Below are 20,896 nucleotides of genomic sequence, written 5' to 3' on the forward strand. Positions count from 1 at the left end.
AAATACAACAAACAGAAACCTGCCAATAGCATTTCACGCTGCGGTATATAACCCAGTTTTATGTCTTGTCTGCAGATACAATTTACTATTTATAATCAAAATGACGTATAAAAAAAACAGATCAGTTCACAAATGTCGGAATATATCCCTTTAATTTATAAACATTTGCTTTATCCACAAACTTCCTGAAGATAAAACTACAACACCAGCTCAGCCCCGCCCTGTGCTGAGAAATGTGAGACGACCTTTAGATTTTCCGTGTCGGAGACTTTCACTTTCATTTCTCTCTTCTGCTGTCAGCGATGGCGTCTGCTGATCTGAGAGAGGAGCTGGACTGTTCCATCTGTCTGAACATTTATACCGATCCTGTAAACCTGAGATGTGGTCACAACTTCTGCCGGGTCTGTATTGATCGATCGTTGGATACACAGGAGGGGTCTGGAGGTTATTCCTGTCCTCAGTGCAGAGAAGAGTTCCAGGATCGGCCTGCATTGCACAGGAACATAGCACTACGTAACATAGTGGAGACCTTCCGGTCTACTCAGCCAGATGAGAAGAAGACTGGAATCTTGTGTACTTACTGCATTCACTCTCCTGTACCCGCTGTTAGATCCTGTCTGATGTGTGAAGCTTCTCTGTGTGATAATCACCTGAGAATCCACAGCAAGTCACCAGAACATGTCCTAACTGACCCCACCACTTCCATGGAGAACAGAAAATGCGCCATCCATAGGGAGCTTCTTAAATATTACTGTGCTGTAGATGCCGCCTGTATCTGTGTGTCCTGCAGGCTGGATGGAGAACACCAGAGACACAAGGTGGAGACTCTGGATGAGGCTTCTGAGAAGAAGAAACAGAAACTGAGAAACGTTCTGCAGAAACTGATGATAGAGACAGAGAAGACGGAGAAAAGAGTCCAGAGTCTGCAGGAACATAAGGGAAAAGTACAAGAAAAATCAGCTGGTCTAACAGGTCTAACAATTTTTGATTTATAATTTTGTATTTATATTCTAATTTTTCTAATTATTATTTTTTGCAGTTTTTGAATTTTCCCAACTCCGTCCCAGAATATATGGTCCCCCTACCACAACATCGTGATCATATCTATGCATCATCCCCCCGCTGCTTCATAAATAATTAATTCCATTCCCCGAACCTACATTTATATATATTATTATTACCTTATTAATACCTTGTCATCCAGTCCTCATCGTCTCTTCTCTACTTTTAACGCTCTACTTGCTCCACCTCCACCCCCACCCAGTACCTCACTCACTGCTCATGAGATTGCAAATCATTTCAAAAACAAGATTGATGCAATTCGTAGGGGCATCGCCACTGCACAGACATCCATCCCAGTTAGCATACCTTATACTAAACCTCCCTCAAAACTTATCTCTTTTGACCTTGCTACTACCGAAGAGGTCACTAAGGTTTTCTCAGAAGCCCGTCTCACTACCTGCTCCCTGGATCCTGTCCCCTCACAACTCCTTCGGTCACCCTCTTCTTCCATCCTATGCTCCATCACTCACATCTTCAATCTTTCCCTCTCTACTGGTGCCTTCCCCTCCCCTCTAAAGCATGCGCACATCACTCCCATACTTAAAAAGCCCTCCCTGGACTCCACCAACCTGAACAACCTAAGACCCATCTCCCTGCTGCCATTTACCTCTAAACTCCTAGAACACTTAGTCTACAATCGCCTGAGCTCCCACCTCACCGACAACAACCTTCTTGACCCTTTACAGTCCGGCTTTCACTCACTACACTCCATTGAAACCGCCCTACTAAAACTCACTAATGATCTACTAACTGCTAAAACCAATGGCCACTACTCCGTACTCATCCCAACCAATGACCACTACCCCGTACGTACTACTTGACCTCTCTGTGGCTTTTGATACGGTTGACCATCCCCTCCTCCTAAAAAAACTCCACTCTCTTGGTCTCAGAGACTCTGCTTTCTCCTGGTTCTCCTCCTACCTATCGCAGCGCTCCTTCAGTGTTACCTATATAAAGCGGCCTCCTCCTCCTCACTCCCTCTTTCTGTAAGGGTCCCTCAAGGTTCTGTCTTTGGACCCCTTCTCTTCTCCATCTACACCTCCTCCCTTGGTCACTTGATAAACTCCCATGGCTTTAAGTACCATCTCTATGCTGATGACACACACATCTATTTTTCTACCCCTTACCTGTCAGGATACGGGTGTTCTGCGGCATCGCGTCGGGCGGCGCGTGCGCAGAACACCAACACTCACTACCCCGCGGGCGGTAGGACCTGGGCGCGCATGGCAGCGGCGGGGTTCGCGCATGCGCACTCGGGATCGCGGACGCGCGCCTGGCACCAATGACAGCGGGAGGCGGGCTATTTAAACATAGGAACAGGTATGTCAAGTTGCCGTTTGGTCTGTATCCTGTTCCTGATTCTGTGTTGCTGTATACTCCGTTGCCAACCTCTGCTTGTTCCTGATCCTGCTCTTTTCCTGCTTAACCCCTGGCTTGCCTGACTATGCCTGACCCGACCATCCATCCATTGATCGGGCTCGGATCAGACCAGTGTATCTGTCTGCCTTTTCCAATTAAATTCTGTTCCTGCACTCCCCTGTCAGTACTCTCTACCACCGCAGGACGCACTCGGGGGTCGCGACCTGGTTCCAGTCTGCACCAAGTCCATCCCCACCATCAGGGGCCCTGGTGAACAGCAGGCTGGGACTTAGACCCCGCGCCCTGAGGGCGTCCGTGCGGTGGGCTGCTAGAGACTCTGCCAGGCGGTTTATAACAGTACCAAACGGCCACAAATGGTGGAACCTGGAAGAGGACCATCTCCCCTGGAAAGTATGTGCCAGCACCTGGCGGCTCTTACTCAGGCGGTAACGGCGCTGGAGGAGGGCTATAATCACCTGGACGGTCGGATCCAGACTCAAACTACCGCTATTTCGGCCCCCCAAGATCCTAGTCCCTCAGCTCCGGCCAGTGGTACTCCCGGAACCCCGGCCAGACCAGCAGCACCTACACCTATGCCAGAACCTCATGTTCCTGTCCCAGAGCGATTCAGTGGGAATCGCACCAAGTTCAGAGCATTCCGTAATGCCTGCCTGTTGTACTTTAGGCTACAGCCGCGAACATTCGCTACAGAAACCGTGAAGGTGGGGTTCATCATTTCCCTGCTACTGGACGAACCCCAAGAATGGGCTCATCAACTATTGGAGATCCAGCAGCCACCTCAGCTGGAATCTGTGTCAGCATTTTTTGAAGCGATGGCCCTCCTATATGATGACCCCGAACGAGCAGCATCAGCCGAATCGGCCCTTCAGTCTCTCAGGCAAGGTCGTAGGCCTGCGGAGGAATATGCGGGTGAGTTCAGGCATTGGATGGGAGACATGCTATGGAACGACGCGGCCTTGCGCAACCAGTTCCGCATAGGCCTGTCTGAGTCCCTGAAAGACGAATTAGCCAGGGTAGGCATACCAGCGACACTAGAAGAGCTCATGACCCTGGCTATCCAGATCGACCGACGCTTGCGGGAGCGCAGGATGGAGAGGTCAGGTCAGGGCCTGAGGCCTGCTTGGATGTTACCCCATGCTCCAGGACCAGTCAGTAGCCCTACTGGGAATCGCAATAGAGAACCTCTGGGTACACCTGAACCAATGCAAGTCGGGCTAGCTCGTCCCTCCCTAACACCTGAGGAGCGTCAGAGACGCCACCGCAACAACCTGTGCCTCTACTGTGGGGAAGCGGGCCACATGGTACGTTCCTGTCTGGTGAAGGCTGGTAAGTGCACTTCTGTTTACTCTGCCACACCTACTACAGCCAGTCACAATGTCAATTATTTAGCGGTACCCATTTCATTCCAGCTCCCCGTAAGGGTCGTGACGGCAACAGCGATCATTGATTCCAGGGCCTGTAGCTGTTTTGTGGATCTGGACTTCGCGGCTCGATTCCAGATTCCCTTACAGGTTAAGGAATGTGGGTTTAATATTTTCCTAGCCGATGGGTCTCGGATTAAGTCTGGGGTGGTGGACCGGGAGACCCCACCTCTCTGTATAACTATATTAGAGACTCATCGAGAATTCCTCCCCTCTGTTTCCAAATATTCTGGGGCTTCCGTGGCTGCAAAATAACGACTCCCAGATTAATTGGAAAGCCGGTACCCTCCGGTTCAGCTCTCCATACTGCCAAGAGCATTGTTGTCCACCTGAGCCGGAGGCCCCACGCACACTATTCTGCGTAGATACTAACATAGAGCTGACACGACTCGTCCCTTGAGTTTACCATCAATACCTTGTCCTATTTAGTAGGCGGGGAGCTGACAATCTTCCCCCGCATAGGGCCTACGACTGTCCGATCGATCTGCTCCCGGGATCTGAGGTACCTTTCGGGCGGATCTTTCCTTTGTCAGAAAAATAATTGGGGGTACTAAAAGAATATATTGAGGAAAATCTCCAGAAGGGGTTCATATGCCCCTCCACATCCCCGGCCGGGGCGGGTATTTTTTTTGTTGAGAAGAAGGATAAATCCTTAAGGCCCTGTGTGGACTATAGGGAGTTTAACAAGATCACGGTGAAAAACCGTTACCCACTTCCTTTAGTACCAGAACTTTTTCAGCGACTCAAGACTGCATCCATTTTTACTAAGTTGGATTTGAGGGGGGCTTACAATCTGGTCCGTATTCGGGAGGGAGAGGAGTGGAAGACTGCCTTCCGTACTAGGTTCGGGCACTTCGAGTACCTGGTAATGCCCTTTGGTCTGTGTAACGCCCCCGCCACCTTCCAGCACTTCATTAACGATGTGTTCAGGGACTTCTTGGATATCTTTGTGGTCATCTATCTTGATGATATTTTAATTTTTTCTGCATCTCTGGAGGAGCATAGGGGTCACGTCAGGGAAGTGCTGGAAAGGCTCCGTTTGCATGGTTTATATGCAAAGGCGGAAAAATGCAGTTTTGAGCAGCACAGTATTCCCTTCTTAGGCCTAGTTATTTCTACTACTGGAATAGCGATGGATCCCCAGAAGATCTCCGCAGTTCTGGAATGGCCGGTGCCGTTGGATAAAAAGGGGGTTCAGCGGTTCATTGGCTTTGCCAACTTTTACCGGAAATTCATTAGGAATTTTTCAGGCCTGGTATCCCCTATGACGCAACTTACCAAACAAGTAATGCGTTTCAAGTGGACACCTGAGGCGCAAGAAGCCTTTGAGTCCCTAAAGAGGTTATTCACCGAGGCCCCAGTATTGAGCCATCCTGATTCTTCACTACCCTACATCTTGGAGGTGGATGCATCCGAAAACGCGGTTGGGGCTGTGCTTTCCCAAAGGAAGGGCATCAAGGAATTGATGCATCCCGTGGCATTTTTCTCCAGGAAACTGTCTTCTGCAGAAAGGAACTATGACATAGGGGACCGAGAACTCCTGGCCATCAAGGCAGCGTTGGAGGAATGGAGGTACTTGCTGGAAGGAGCCGTGCACCCGATATTGAGTTTCACATTATTATTTTTCATTTTGACCATTTCTATTTTTATTCACATTTTATAAATATTGATAACCAAATGTCTTTTTTCCTTTTTCTTTTCTTTTCATTTCCTATGTTTTCCATTTTTTCATTTTCCTCTGTTTCATTTTTTCCCATACCATTTTATTTTCATTATTAATAACTTCTTATTTTTTCATCCATTTACAATTTTAATTCTCTTCCCGTACTCTTTTAACCACACAGTGTCACCTTACAACAATGGTAGAATCACATTATTGCTGAAACAATTGGTTAATTAATTGCCAATCAGCCCCTCTGAGGATTAACTCCGTATATATACAACTATCGGACTCCCACTTCCCCCGGCTTGATAAAGGGGCGCACTTCCGCCTCTCCAGGCCAGCGCATGCTCCGAAACGCGTCACAGTGCACCTTGGGTAACTGACGTCATCACGCCCACGTCGTCACTGCGTTCCAGCGTGCGTTTCACCCGGCTTTGAGGAGGACGTGCACGCCGGCCGGCTCCACAGCTGTCCCCCTCCAGCCACCACGCTGCTCCAGCGGAACGCTGACACATTGTTACCGATGACAGCTCAGTGACACCGATGACAACCCCCTCCTGTCCCATGTTACACCACACCACTTTATTTCATGCATTACTTGTACCTCATACATGGGAGGGTTCCTACTTCTCATCTTCTTTAAAGTGTTATGCTGCACTTAGAGGCGCTTCTTCTCCTTCTCTCATCCTAACAGAGAGAGTCACTGCCCTGTTCATAGAGCTCAGGAGACAACTGGAGGACCTGGAGAAGAGAGTCCTGAGGGAGATCGCCAGCCAGGAAGAGCGGCTTTCATGTCCATTGTCTGAGATGATCCATCAACTGGAGATAAAGAAGAAGGATCTGTCCAGGAAGATGGGGGACATTGAGGAGCTGTGTAACATGACCGACCCCCTGACTGTCCTCCAGGAATCAGACACAGGGGACTTGTGTGATACTGAGGAGGGAGATGATGAGGACAGAGAGAGACATGATAGACTCCTCCATGATGGAGGGGATCTGGATGGGGCTGAAATCTCACACACATTACACACAGGGATATCTGATATGATAAAAGGGGGAAATGTATGCTTCAATATACAGGAAGCTTCAGACTTATTACTGGATGTGAACACAGCTCATAATAATCTACAGATATCAGATGACATGAAAACTGCATCCTGGTCAGATACAAAGCAGAATCGTCCAGAAACACCAGAGAGATTTCAGTACTGGGTCCAGGTATTAAGCAGTCGGAGTTTTTCCTCGGGGCGACATTACTGGGAAGTGGATGTCAGTGAGGGAGAAGAGTGCATAGTCGGGATGTGTTATCCCAGTATAGAGAGGGGAGGAGAGCAGTCAGGGATTGGATATAATAACAAGTCCTGGGGATTGTGGAAGTATAACAGTGAGTGTTATCTATTACATGATAATAAACCAATCCCCATATCTCCCGATACCCCCCCTGATAGAGTCAGGATCTATGTGGATTATGAGGCCGGGCAGCTGTCCTTTTATGATCTGTGTGACCCGATCAGACACCTCCACACCTTCACCACCACCTTCACTGAGCCCCTCCATGCCGGGTTGTATGTAATAGAAGGTCGTATAAAGATTTCTGGGGGGGTCAGGAGACGTGTAAAATGATCATATGACAGGAAATCTGACCTGAATCTGGTGAAATCTGCTGAGAAATGTGAATCTGGTTCATAGGATGACACCGTTTGTAGAGATCATATATTTCTTCAATCGGTAGATCTGGTAGATCTCAGCCGAGGAGAGTGTCCTCCATCACTTCCACACCCAACAAGGCAAGATTTGGGGGGGGGGGTTATTTAGCATTAGGCTGACCACACACTATACAATCTGATTGTACAATAACCTTTAGATCTACCATCAGCTGTGTAGTATACGGGTCTGCCTGATGTGACCCAATAAAGAGCTGGTTCACACATGTGCGGTGCGGATTGAAGCTCAGGATTCACAGCTAATTGGCACAGTAGTTGTTCAGCGGTTCAGATCAGGTTTAGAATCGGTTCCCATAGAAGTCAATAGCCTGTAATCCGCACCTGAACCAGACCGCACTGCTCAGAAATCGCACATGCAGGGGCGGACTGACAACTCATGGGGCCCCCAATTCTTTCCAAATCAGCCAATGTGATTGTCTGGATTTGTTTTCTCATTTTGTCTCTCATAGTTGAGGTCTACCTATGATGCCAATTGCAGGCCTCTCTCATCTTTCTAAGTGAGAGAACTTGCACAATTGGTGGCTGACTAAAGACTTTTTTGCCCCACTGTACCTGGTTGCAGCAGCGCCATCAGCACGGTACACTTACCGGGCGGTCAGCTGTCCTGCTTCATTCACTCCGGGTGCTCCCTCACTCGATGTTTGCGGGGCCGCTTGTCTCAACCTCCTCACAGGTGACTGGCTGCCTGTGTGCCTTTCCTGAGCTACAGTTCTGCCGCCTAATCACCGGCGAGGAGGCGGAGCCGAGCGGCAGCGCGTACATCGAGTGAGGGAGCGGCCGGAGAGAATGAAGGAGCAGCGCTTCCTGGACTGGATAGTTGTGGGACTGGGACCGGAGCCAGGTAAGACACAGCAGCCCCCTGCCCGCCCCTATACTTAGTGTCCCTTCCGTTGGAAGGGGGGGCACAGCGCCACCCCCCTAAAAAGTGCCACCCTAGGCAAACGCCTTGTTTGCCTCGTGGAAAATACGCCCCTGGGTTGGGGGTTATGTAACTTTAGCTCCCGCCCCCTGTTTTCTGAACTTTTGGACAAGCTGTATAAATTCTGCACTTTGAACAGATGTAGAGAAGAGAAGGCTGCAGATACACAGGTACAACTTATGTAGGAGGATTTGTTTCCTCTCTGTGTATCTCCTGAGGCCAGTCACTGCACTGGGTATAGGTAAGGGTTTACAACCCCTGTGAAGATTTAATCCTGAGTCAGTTTTATGGCCCTTTTACCCGTCTGACTGCTGAACAGCAGAGATTATGCTGGATGGTTATTCACTGTTATAAATAAGTCATCTAGAAAGGTGAAAATATTTTATTCTGTAAAGTGGTTATAAGGGAAGGACATTCTGTACCTCAAAGCCGTATTAAACCCAAAGGGAGACATTTGTTATATTGCAGCTTACCAATTCTTAGATGTGACGGCTGCATTAGTTTTATTTTTTAGGCTTTCTTTCCTCTATTTTTATCTGGTGATCCTGCCAGTATGTCTGTTGTTTTTCATAGGAACAAGCTCTCTTCCAGATATAGCGGTTACAGGGATGAGACAAACCATCTGCCAATGACAGGGGTGATTACAATACTCAGCTTTTATTTATGTAAAAACTTTGTCCTAAGAGGGAAAGCATGTTCGGTGTAACTACTTGGAGTTTGGCTTCATTTTGTTAGTGTATTTAAATCTGCTAGTCCATTTAATACTCCCCTCCCCCCAGACAGATAATGCTGCTGTCCGAAGCTGCCCCCTGTGCTCCTTCCTCCAGAGTGGGAGCAATCAAATACAGGAGGTGTTACTGACCAGCAGTGCCGGGACAAGATCATCTAGAGCCCAGGTTGAACATGCTGAATTGTGCCCCCCCCCCAAGATGTATGAGCATTATGTGTTAGCAAAAATCCCCTCCCCCACAAAAAAATGGACTAATCTGCCTGCTTATCCCCTAAGCATTCCCCTCCTCCCAGTACAAATCTGCTCCTTGCTGAAATCCCCTTCCCAGCACACATATTTGCTCCCCCCCAACCCCACATCTCTAATCCACTCATTCCTCATATGCCCCCAGCACAAATCCACCCCCCCTTAAAAAAATTCCCCCCGCCTAGTACAAATCCTCTGCCCCTCACCTCAAATTTTGACTTCTGAGCACAATTCCTCTCCCCCCACTCTAAATCCTCCCTCCCAGCAAACATTCTCCACAATCCCCCATCCTAACACAAATCCTCCCAACTTTCCCCTCCTCGCACAAATCCCCCCAATCATCCCTGCTAGCACAAATCCCCCCCAAAAAAAAAAATCCCCTACTTGCACAAATTCCACCCCAACCTTCTTTTGGTGCCCCCCCCACCTCACATGATATCACAGTGCCCAGGGCAGATGCCGCCCCCGCACCCACCCCTTGTCCCAGCCCTGCTGACCAGATCACCAAGTGAAAACAGAGGGGAAAAGCCTAAAAAAAGAAAACTAATGCAGCCAAGAGAAAAAAATGCATCGGGTGGTAAAAAAAGCAAAATCCACCTGTTGGTTGTCTCTGTGGAATTCTACTGAGAAGTCATTTTACCCTTTTATATGTGTTGTTTTATATATTCCATGCATTTTAAGGTTTTAGATTCCACTTTTATGCATTTTCTCTTGTCTCTATTTTTGTGCCATTTTATGTTCTGGGATTTGATTATTGTGTGCTGACATTTTATTGTACATTTTATTGTCCAACTTTCATCTTTCATGTTTCAATAAAGTTTTAATCCTTGAAGTGTTCGGTTTAGTATTTTGAAGCGTTCATTTTCAGGCTTTGGTTACAATGTATCTAAAGCCTTCCTTTTTTTTTAGTTTTGATAGAGTAGGGAAGGGTTAGAACCTCGCTCAGTTTTGTTTTCACATATTTTCATTTCTTGTTCACAGAGACACAAGGAAATCTCTCCGAGGTCAGAGGAATCCCCCTCTTAGTCTAGGGTCACACCTATGCAGGTTGCGTTTGATGTGTTTCTGCATTGCGTTTTGCATTTTTGCCACGTTTTTGATGCATTTTGTGTTTTTGTTTCGGTTTTTCTTGTTGCTAGGCAGATTTAAAATGCAAAACGCAAAAAACGCAATACATGTTTTTCTGCAACGTTCCCATTGAAGTCTGTAGAACCAAAAACACAACGTAAAAATGTCCCTGATCCTTTCCAAAAAATGCACCGGGTTAAAATACAGATGTGAATCTGTCCCATAGGAAATCATGTTAAATGGACTGCTGTGCATTTTTGCAAAATTCTGCACAAAACACTTAGGTGTGAACCTGGGGTTAGATAGGTGTCATTGGAACACATGGGGGAGGGGAGGATTTATGAAAACTGGAGCACTCAGAATCTGGTGCAGCTGTGCATGGGAGCCAATCAGCTTCTAGCTTCTGCTTGCTCGATAAACTCCTTTGCATCTAAGTGTAAAACAAATGTTAATGCCTAAGCACAATTTTCTAACTTTGACATGTGTTAGTGAAACCGTACATATCATCACTACTACTTTGTGCATCCAGGTGGATTATACTGTGATTTTTTTCAGGAGAATTTGCGCTTTCATTTGATGGTAAATGGTAACGGATATCTCCTGATTTTTTCATTTTTATGGAAGGAAAACTGGCCCAAAATAATACTTTTTTTTTAAATTTAGCTGTATATTTCCTGCTGCTGCCATAACCTATCACCAAAGAACAACCCAAAATAAATTCTCCTGCTCCTGACGATCGCAGCGATACCACATGTGTGTATGTTAGTTGTGTTTGTACCCGTAGTACAGCCTAGAATCAACAGTGCGCATTCTGATTTTTTTATCCTACATAAAACACACCGACACTAACTGACACTGACACTGATTTAAAAAAAAATGTGCTCAAAAAATACTGACCCTGACCCAAACACTAACCCTGGCACTGACCGAGACTAAACCTTGATCTAGGTTTGATTTTTTTGTATTTTTTAAAATTATATATTTTTTAAAAATAATATTATTTACAGTTTTTTTTCTCTCTGCAAGGAGAGAGAGAGATAAAATGTTTCACAGGGAGAAAACACGGGGGCGGGCTTCACAAGGACTGATCACTGTGATAGCCTATTAGAGGTTATTGCAGCAATCAGGTGACCTGGAATCGGTCTATGTGCTGGGAGAGTGCAGCATTTAGAGGAGGGGGCAGAGCTCACCCCTCCAAACCTGGGGAGTGGATCCTGATGGAAGAAAGGGGGGGGGCTCTGGGGACCCTGATGTAAGCAGGGGGACCCCGATGTAAATGGGGGAGGAAACTCTGGGGATGGTCATAAGTACCATGTACCCAGACTGGTCTGGAGAGGTAAGTGGGGTACCCAAGGCTCTGTCCTGGGACCTCTTCTGGTGAACTTATTCATACATAATCCAGAGGTCGGTACGCTCTAAAAACAAATGTTTTGGCTCAAGAAAAAAAAATGAACACAACAGTTTGAGTTGAGCTTTTTAAGTGACGACAGTGTCTGGTGAAATGAAGGGGAAGCAACAAACTACATTGCATGGAGGTCATTCGCCTTTCTGCTAGAAATGAATGCATTTTTATTTACCGCCAACTTCATTCCTGGCATTATAAACACGTTTGTAAGTTGAATACTTAAACATATTAAGTCACTTCAAATAGTTTTTCCAGTTTTTATAAGAAACCTTCAAGTCACGTGGACTTAATTGCTACAATTATCAGCAAGTTTTTCAAAGTGAATAATCAGTTAAAAATCAAGTTGGTCCAAATTGATTTTCTGTATTAGTTTTTACCTTTTTGTTTTTTTATACTAGCTTTCAGAAATGAATTCATCCAGTTTAGGCTCACACTAGAATGTGGTGCAGAAAACCTGCAATCTGTGTGCGTTTCACGTACCGCATTTAAATCCCACTGCCCTTGCAATCCGCAGTGGGTGTCAGTGCATTCTTAATGACACCCTCAAATGCAGGTTGGAAACGCAGTGCATTTGCCTGCACCAGATTGTATGGTACAAAACAAACATACAATCTGGTGGCACTGCAGTTCCAAAATCACTGCATTCACGTCTTTGGTGCGATGTGGTGCGATTTGAACTCTTGCATAATGAATGGACTCAGATTGCATTGCACTGAATCACATGAGAATTGCACAGGAGTGTGTTGAAGTTCCTTCGTGATTCACTTGCACTTCATTGTGTGAACCAAGGCTCAGCAATACAATTGTCACACAATGAACATTTTTGCACACAATAGTTGCGTATTCCAACAGAAGTATTAAACAAACATCAATGAACTGGCACTTTATGTTTCAATGTTCTTATTAAGTTTACAGAAAAGTAAAGTACAACAGATGGCTGTTAAATCTAAATTATGATTCGGCACCTATATTGATGGCAAGCTTGCAAAATATTTGGTTTTTATGATTAGTCATAATTAATATTAATATATGTAAGTGGTCTGTGACAAATGGTAGTATTTACTATTCTTCAATTATAGCTGAGACCAAAAGATATACAAGTTAAGCTGAAATAGTATATACCAGTTGAAAGTTGAGTAGACTATATTTAGAGATAGTTGGTTAAAAGTATTTGGTAGTTATGTCAAGGTTATTAGAAGTGACTTACTATTACATTACGTATTTTCTGTGTATATTTAGTATACGTCTCTAACACTGATACATATATAGTTTAGTGATTATAAATTGATATGTTCTTAAGCTATACTATCTTTTAAATATATAGCTAAGGGTTACATCATTGGTACATCAGCATACATATGTTCCTGTCCATCAAACATCATATGTATAGCATCTTTCCCTTTTATGAATTGGCTTTGCTAAGCAGTAATACTTTCCATAGAAGGTATTATGATCACTAACTATGACGTACATTTGCCTCATAAAAGACCATCGGAACGGACAAGGGACACACACACTCACGCTCACACACTCTCTCTGATACACACAAGCTACATGATTCCTGCATACACACGTCTGAGAAGCTGCAACAGGTGCATACTGAGATCACTTCCAGCTACAATTTAGTCACATCCGTCTTCTCTCTCGGACTTTGAGTTGGACAAGGACATGAGAATCGCACATGGCAAGAACAGCCATGACAGATAATGGTGACTTTTTCTTTGAACTTTCGCTTGTCAGTTTTACAGTAGTTTCATCTAGATGGAACTGTTCATAATACGCTTTACATTGTTTATTGGACACCATTGTGTGATAGAATAAAATCACACTTCATTTTTTATTACAATGGCTCTTTCATTCATAATCGCCTCAAGACACTAGAAGCAGTATTATATGTGTCTAAAAATTTTGGTGAGCCAGCCACCGCCGAACGTTTTTTCTACGGTTTTTCCCATACCTTGTTAAGGGGGAAAAACGCACGATTCTGTGATTGTCAAGTTTTGGGAAAAACACGGTGAAAAGTACCTAGCAGAACAGGCGATTAAAACAGACTTGGACGAGAATTCCAGTGATTGAGCCGGGTCAAACGAGAAAATCTTCTGATTACGGTGAGTAACAATTATGGAATTTATTGATGACTTAGTTAATGAAAGCAAGTTAGAATTTAAAGATGTTTCTTTATATCCTGAAGACAGTCAGCTATGGCACTATATGTATAACGAATGTTTACAGGCCAATATTCAGATAGATAAATCTAGATTTACTGTGCACAGACAGCGTAAGAAGATATCTAACATCTTAAATTTAGTAAGAATATTCAACAAAATGATTTTGAATGTTGATTTACCTGTTAAAAAAGCTTGTACATTAAAACAGACAGAATGTAGCACTGTACAGCACGAAAATTTGTCTCAAGATGCTCCTAGTTGTCCAAATTGTGACATTTTCTGTAATTACGTAGAGAATCTTGAGGAACAAATTGACTTAAAGACAAATCTTTTGTTAAGACTGCAGAATGACAGTAAACAGGTTGCCATGATAAACACAGATGACAAACAGAGTGATTCAAAATCAGAGCCACGTCTGTCCGATTTCTCTGAAAGTTCGGATATTGACTCTGATGACGAAACACAAATTAAACATAAAGAATTGTTATGTAAAACTGCAAAACTTAAGTTGCAAATACATAATCAATTAATGAAAGTTTTAAAAGACATCCCTGCTTATGATCCAGATAAAGATATTTATAGCAACATGGAAATATATGAAATGCATGTCAAATGCCATCAGATTTCAGATCATGACATAAATTATTTATTTCCGATGTGGCTACCAATTAAATTTATGTCTCGAATTAAAAATTCTGTTGTTAACGATAAAGATCAGAAAAAACATAATGACACGACAGACAGACTGCGACAATTGCTGTTATGTTCAACAGGTGAAGACGTACCTTCTGTAGAAATGCTCGACTTACTGCAGACTACTGCTGATGAAGACCCTTTTGAATTTAAAAGCAAGTTTTCCAAAGCATATAAAATTATATTTGGAGTAGAAAATGAGGAAGACTCAGCTATGATCAAAGCTTTTGTAAAGAAATTCACGTATTTAGACCCAGTAACCATTGTCATAGCAGAAGAAAAACAAAATTTGAATGATATAGTAAGTTTCATTGATAGAATCCGAAGAAAATTGAAAAATAGCAATATCAATTATGAGGTAGCTGCGCTTCAAAGTGACAAAAATAGTCAGATTACAGTTATGCCAGGAACTACAGGTCCCAGTAAGAATGACAACGACAGATGCAAGCAAGCGAGTCATAATGAGGATACCACATGTTTTCACTGTCATAAACAAGGTCATATCAGACGCCATTGTTGGAAGTTTAAACTGAACTCACAAATAAAGAAACTGGAAATAAAAAGTGAAAAAGCAGCTTTTGTACAACCTGCTGTGTTGTGTAATGATAAAAATTTAACTGAATTGCCTTATGCCTCATCAGTTAAACAAATTCACACTTTGACTAGAAACAACTGTTCTGACAACAGGGTGAGAAGGGCTGTCACTGACAGAAATGGTTTATTACCAGTTCCAAAAATAGAATCACGTCCACATTCATCCCCGATATCGTTAGAATTTGTCGCTCCAATTGTATTGGATGACAATGGAAGGCCTTTTATAGACGGATTACTAAATGGTAAAAAGATCAGATTCCTAATTGACAGTGGATCTGAGATTAATCTGACCAGAGAAAACGTACCTGTGAAACCAAATTCACCCATGTGTAAAATAAAAGGTTTTAATAATACAGGTCATTCCACTGCTAGACAGGTACCCAATGTAACATTTGAAATACCTGGGCTAGTGAAAACTAACATTGATATTTGGTATAGTAATGCCACCGAGAATATTCTTGGCATTGATTTTATCAATAAGCAGAAGTGGATTATTGATATTATGACGAAAGTTATTTGGAGGAACCCTTCTAGGCCCAAATCAATGTTAATGGATCCTTCTATATACAGTGATGTTGGTTTCAACTCTAAAATGTTTACAGCACAAAAATGGCCTGATATTGATGGTAATTATGCTTTACAAGAATTGGTACAACGTTTTCCAAGTTTGTGGTCAAAATTTAAAAATGACATAGGAACTTTGAAAGATACAGAATTGAATATTGAGGGAAAGGATCCTATACCCCTAAATCAGTATGAGTTACCACAAGAATCAATAGGACCACTTTCTGCCATTATTCAAGAGTTTATACAACTTGGGATTTTAAAGAAAACACAATCAGTGGTAAATAACTGTATTTGGCCTATCAAAAATGCTGACAATTCATATTCTTTGTCAGTTGATTTCAGGACACTGAATAAACATATCACAAATAACAAAGCAGTTGTTCCTGATCATTCTAATATCAAGTTACATTTAAAGGCCGAATCCAAAGTGTTTTCTGTTTTGGAAATCGATAACAGTCATTTTTCGATCCCCATAGCTAAAAGTTGTCAATACAAGCTAGCTTTTAAGTTTCAGAAAGAGACCTATGCATTCACTCGATTAGTAGCTGGTTTAGACATCAGTGATGGTATAGTCCATGAGTCCATAGAAAAAATTCTATCACAATTTTCAAGGCCAGAATGCATTTTTCAGCATGTAAATACAATTATGCTAAGTACGCAGAATGTTAACGAACATATTACTCTTTTGTCTGAGCTATTTATGTTGTTACAGGATGCAGGTCTTAAATTAAACCCGGAAAGAGTTCAGCTGATGAAAAGTCAGGTGAAATGCTTTCACATGCAGATCAGTCAAGGAAAGAGACAGTTATTGCAGGAAACAGTCAGAGCAATCACTGCCATTCCAGTTCCTACAACACATAAAGCATTGCAACAATTTTTGAAAAACATAAATCATTGCAAAGAGTTTATACATGGTTTCGCAGAGAAAGTTAAGCCATTACATCATCTTTTGAAGAGTAAAAATAACTTAGTTGACCAATGGGGTCCAAATGAGAATAATGCTTTAAAAGTGTTGAAAAAGGATTTGCAGAATGCGCCAGCATTAAGTACTATTGAGGTTTGTTCCAATGCTCCTTTTGTTGTGAAAACTCATGTATCTGAGAATGCTATTTCAGTAACTTTGTCTCAATTAAAAGAAGGTAATGAGAGACTAATTAGTTACTTCTCCAGAAATTTATCACTATTGGAAAGAACTTTGACATCAGAGGCACAACAACTGTTGAGTTTCTTTTATGCAATCAAAGTTTCACAAAGCACAGTAAAGTCACATAGTATCATATTACAGTCTCCTGACAGTTCACTAAGAAGAATTCTTGAGGAAGATACATTCAGAGAATGCCGTGAAAAGTATCCTCAGTGGATAAGAGCACTGTTAGCCAAACACATTGTGATAGGTACAGCTGTATCAGACAAGTCTCTACCTCACATTCACAGCAACACATGCATTAATGAAGAACACTCTAACACTAGAGTAATGACATCAGCACAGAAAACAGTTACGCATATTTCTAAAGTTATAGGGATGAGAACAAAGGCATAAACCTTTGTCATCTCTGGGGTGATACAAAACCTTTCTTTGTTTAATAAAACAGGGTTTTGCGGTCATGACCTATGATGAAATATTGCGTCCTGTCATACCTAAATAACACACTACTTTTGTATTCTAGTTTAGGTAATCTTAGACAGGATTAGGACAGTATTTTGATTGATATATAGAAGTTTTCTGTAAAAGGAAATAGGAAGTAATGATACTTCACAATATGTGTTTCAAACTCATACACTGATTGTTCCATAATCTTCCATAATCTTTCATATTTGTTGAAATAGGTGCAAGACTAATGCAATGTTTGTGCCAAAGTAATGATACTGCATTTCTTTACAGAAATGACATCTAAAATCAAATATGAAGCGTAACAATCTCCTACAAGCCAACTTTAAGGAATTTGGACGTTAAAGAAGATTGAACAAGAACTCAATACTTCACACTTGTGACTGATTTATCGCGTTCAACAAAAATGTTTCTACTTTACAGAACTTAAAGAAGATATTATATAGACATTGCATGAAGAAAAGATTCATCAAGAGGAAATCTATTTATTAATGATAAAATAATTTATTATTGATAATATTGTTATAGGTCACATATACATTTTAATGATCCTTTTATTCCGATACTTACATCTATATTGGGATAATATTAATATTATTATTTTTTACATATTCATATACGGAATATTTTTTGGTTAAAACTTCATGGAGTTATTCCAGTTATTAGAATATCTTTTGTTACAAGATTCAAGAAACATATTACTCTTATAGGAGCAATATAAACTTATGACACATTGTAGAATGGAAAGTATATTTCCGGAGCGTTAAAATATTATACAAATATGGAAATATACTACATTAATTATTATTACATCATTTAATTATTTTTATTATTATTATTATTATTATTACTATATTATCATATATCAATTAACATTATGATTAAGAATTTTAGGAAGAGAAACTAAAGATTAGGTATAGAGTTTTGAAGAAAAGTTATTTTTGATTGGTCCAGTTATGAAGAATATATACGATCATTTGGTATAAGACGGTGTGTATGGGACATGAATGAAGTATGCATTGATTTGGCATTAATTTTAGACTAATCATAATAAGGGGGAAATGTTAAATCTAAATTATGATTCGGCACTTATATTGATGGCAAGCTTGCAAAATATTTGGTTTTTATGATTAGTCATAATTAATATTAATATATGTAAGTGGTCTGTGACAAATGGTAGTATTTACTATTCTTCAATTATAGCTGAGACCAAAAGATATACAAGTTAAGCTGAAATAGTATATACCAGTTGAAAGTTGAGTAGACTATATTTAGAGATAGTTGGTTAAAAGTATTTGGTAGTTATGTCAAGGTTATTAGAAGTGACTTACTATTACATTACGTATTTTCTGTGTATATTTAGTATACGTCTCTAACACTGATACATATATAGTTTAGTGATTATACATTGATATGTTCTTAAGCTATACTATCTTTTAAATATATAGCTAAGGGTTACATCATTGGTACATCAGCATACATATGTTCCTGTCCATCAAACATCATATGTATAGCATCTTTCCCTTTTATGAATTGGCTTTGCTAAGCAGTAATACTTTCCATAGAAGGTATTATGATCACTAACTATGACGTACATTTGCCTCATAAAAGACCATCGGAACGGACAAGGGACACACACACTCACGCTCACACACTCTCTCTGATACACACAAGCTACATGATTCCTGCATACACACGTCTGAGAAGCTGCAACAGGTGCATACTGAGATCACTTCCAGCTACAATTTAGTCACATCCGTCTTCTCTCTCGGACTTTGAGTTGGACAAGGACATGAGAATCGCACATGGCAAGAACAGCCATGACAGATAATGGTGACTTTTTCTTTGAACTTTCGCTTGTCAGTTTTACAGTAGTTTCATCTAGATGGAACTGTTCATAATACGCTTTACATTGTTTATTGGACACCATTGTGTGATAGAATAAAATCACACTTCATTTTTTATTACAATGGCTCTTTCATTCATAATCGCCTCAAGACACTAGAAGCAGTATTATATGTGTCTAAAAATCCAACAATGGCATAGTACGTATACATGCGTCCATTATCAACCATCAATAACAAATGACATCCCATATCTTACAAAGAACAATATATACCTATGTGTGATGTCACTTTAGACATGGAGGGAAACACAATATATTGTATAAGATTGGAGCCAGTAAGAACAAAGATTTTTATATACCAAAACATTATCCTGAATATATATTTGCAAGCATCAGTAACAAACCTATAATGCGCATATCTGAATGGGAAATTGCCAGAAAGAAACGCAAAGGCCAATCTTATCCCTAAAAGAAAAAAAGGTAAATATTACTAGTAAGTGATCCAATGAAAGCAGCAATATTAGAAGGTCATGTTGGAGCTGAGGTATCAAATACAAATTCACATATAACTGTTGTTAGAAATACTTTTTGCCCCAAATGGGGTCAAAGAAGTGAAAGGACAAAATGAACAAATATAAACAAAAACCCAAAGAAACATATAAAACTGGTAATATCCCAGAGCCGCTCTGTTATCCACCAACCTCACAGTTGTGACATTACATAAAAAAGAAAAAAAAAAGCACCAGAGAGACATTCAAGGGATCCTTGAAGCCTTAAGAGTAGATAACCAAACGTTCTATAAAGCTGTTATATGATTTAATTAGGTGTGTGACAACATTTGTTACATTACTCAAACTCATTGTTTTTCACCCCGAAATCAAATCCTCAAAGTTGTAGTGATGAATGAGTAAGCACTTTGCATTAAGATTTTTTATATTGTCTGTCTGGTGCAGAAACTGTTTCTCTACCAGACCTTTGCTATGTGTTGCAACAAATTGTGGCAATACAGCGAAGCTATTGGTGGATATTGAAAGCTGATATTTTGTGAGCTTTCTTCCAATTTGCTATATTCTTTCCGCATTACCCTGTGGCAACCATTTTGTGAACTGAAATAAAAGTGAAAAATGTCATCTGAGAACAGTGTGAATGCGCTATAGAACTCGTACGTTCTTCAGAAAATACTGTACTTGAGACCAGGGGCAGACTGACAACTCATGGGGCCCCTGTGTCCTCACCAACACTCAAACCACTCCCAAAAAAGCCTATGAAAGGTACCAGTGCCATCTCATGGGACCCCCTCTAACCCTGGGCCCTCGGGAAGTGCCAGAGTGCCCGAATGGTCACTCCGCCCCGCTTGAGACCCATTACTTTTGCACTGGCTTTCAGTCCATCAAGTTCAAGGAACAGTTTCTGAAATACTTCAAAAGTGTATTTAAGTTCCTTGGGATAGCACAGATTCAGAGCATATATTATACCCATCAGCAAAGCACGGCACCTTGGAATATTACATCCCTCCAGGATTTTGGTTCCCTCCACCAGAATGGTTGCTGTCTTGTGGTCACATCCTGAGGTGGGCTGGTTACACTGTTCAACAAATTTTTATTTTTTGCCAGTTTTGGAAACAAAAGGATCCATTTCTTAATGAATTTCACATTCTGAGTTCAAATATAACAATGAAATTTGTCAATTGGCTCTAGTTTTTCTGTAAACGGAAAGTTTTCTACTATAGGCGTAATGACTACATAATGCACAATAATTATATAGATAGATGTCTTTCCACAAATATAAAGCAAGTGATATT

The 20,896-nt window shown here is 41.6% G+C and overlaps 1 protein-coding gene and 1 long non-coding RNA gene across 3 annotated transcripts; both read left to right on the forward strand.

The window, feature by feature from the left end:
* The first annotated feature begins 302 nt into the window (after nucleotides 1-302).
* Nucleotides 303-9,977, forward strand: LOC149450382 (E3 ubiquitin-protein ligase TRIM39-like). Of its 2 annotated transcripts, none has more exons than XM_089692074.1 (2): nucleotides 303-972; nucleotides 6,221-9,977. In XM_089692074.1, the coding sequence occupies exons 1-2, from the start codon at nucleotides 303-305 to the stop codon at nucleotides 7,147-7,149; spliced, it is 1,599 nt and encodes a 532-aa protein (XP_089548200.1). In that variant the 3' UTR covers nucleotides 7,150-9,977. The 2 variants fall into 2 exon arrangements, with proteins under 2 accessions (XP_089548200.1, XP_089548201.1); XM_089692075.1 differs by having other exon boundaries at nucleotides 303-963.
* A 2,930-nt stretch (nucleotides 9,978-12,907) lies between these two features.
* On the forward strand, nucleotides 12,908-19,213 carry LOC149450383 (uncharacterized). The gene is made up of 2 exons (XR_016315262.1): nucleotides 12,908-13,726; nucleotides 17,523-19,213. It is a non-coding gene; the product is annotated as an uncharacterized LOC149450383 (long non-coding RNA).
* The last annotated feature ends 1,683 nt before the right edge of the window (nucleotides 19,214-20,896 follow it).

The sequence above is a fragment of the Staurois parvus genome, unplaced genomic scaffold (genome assembly GCF_062004578.1).
Source record: "Staurois parvus isolate SC_StPar_1 unplaced genomic scaffold, SC_StPar_1.0 ptg000575l, whole genome shotgun sequence".
NCBI lineage: Eukaryota > Metazoa > Chordata > Amphibia > Anura > Ranidae > Staurois > Staurois parvus.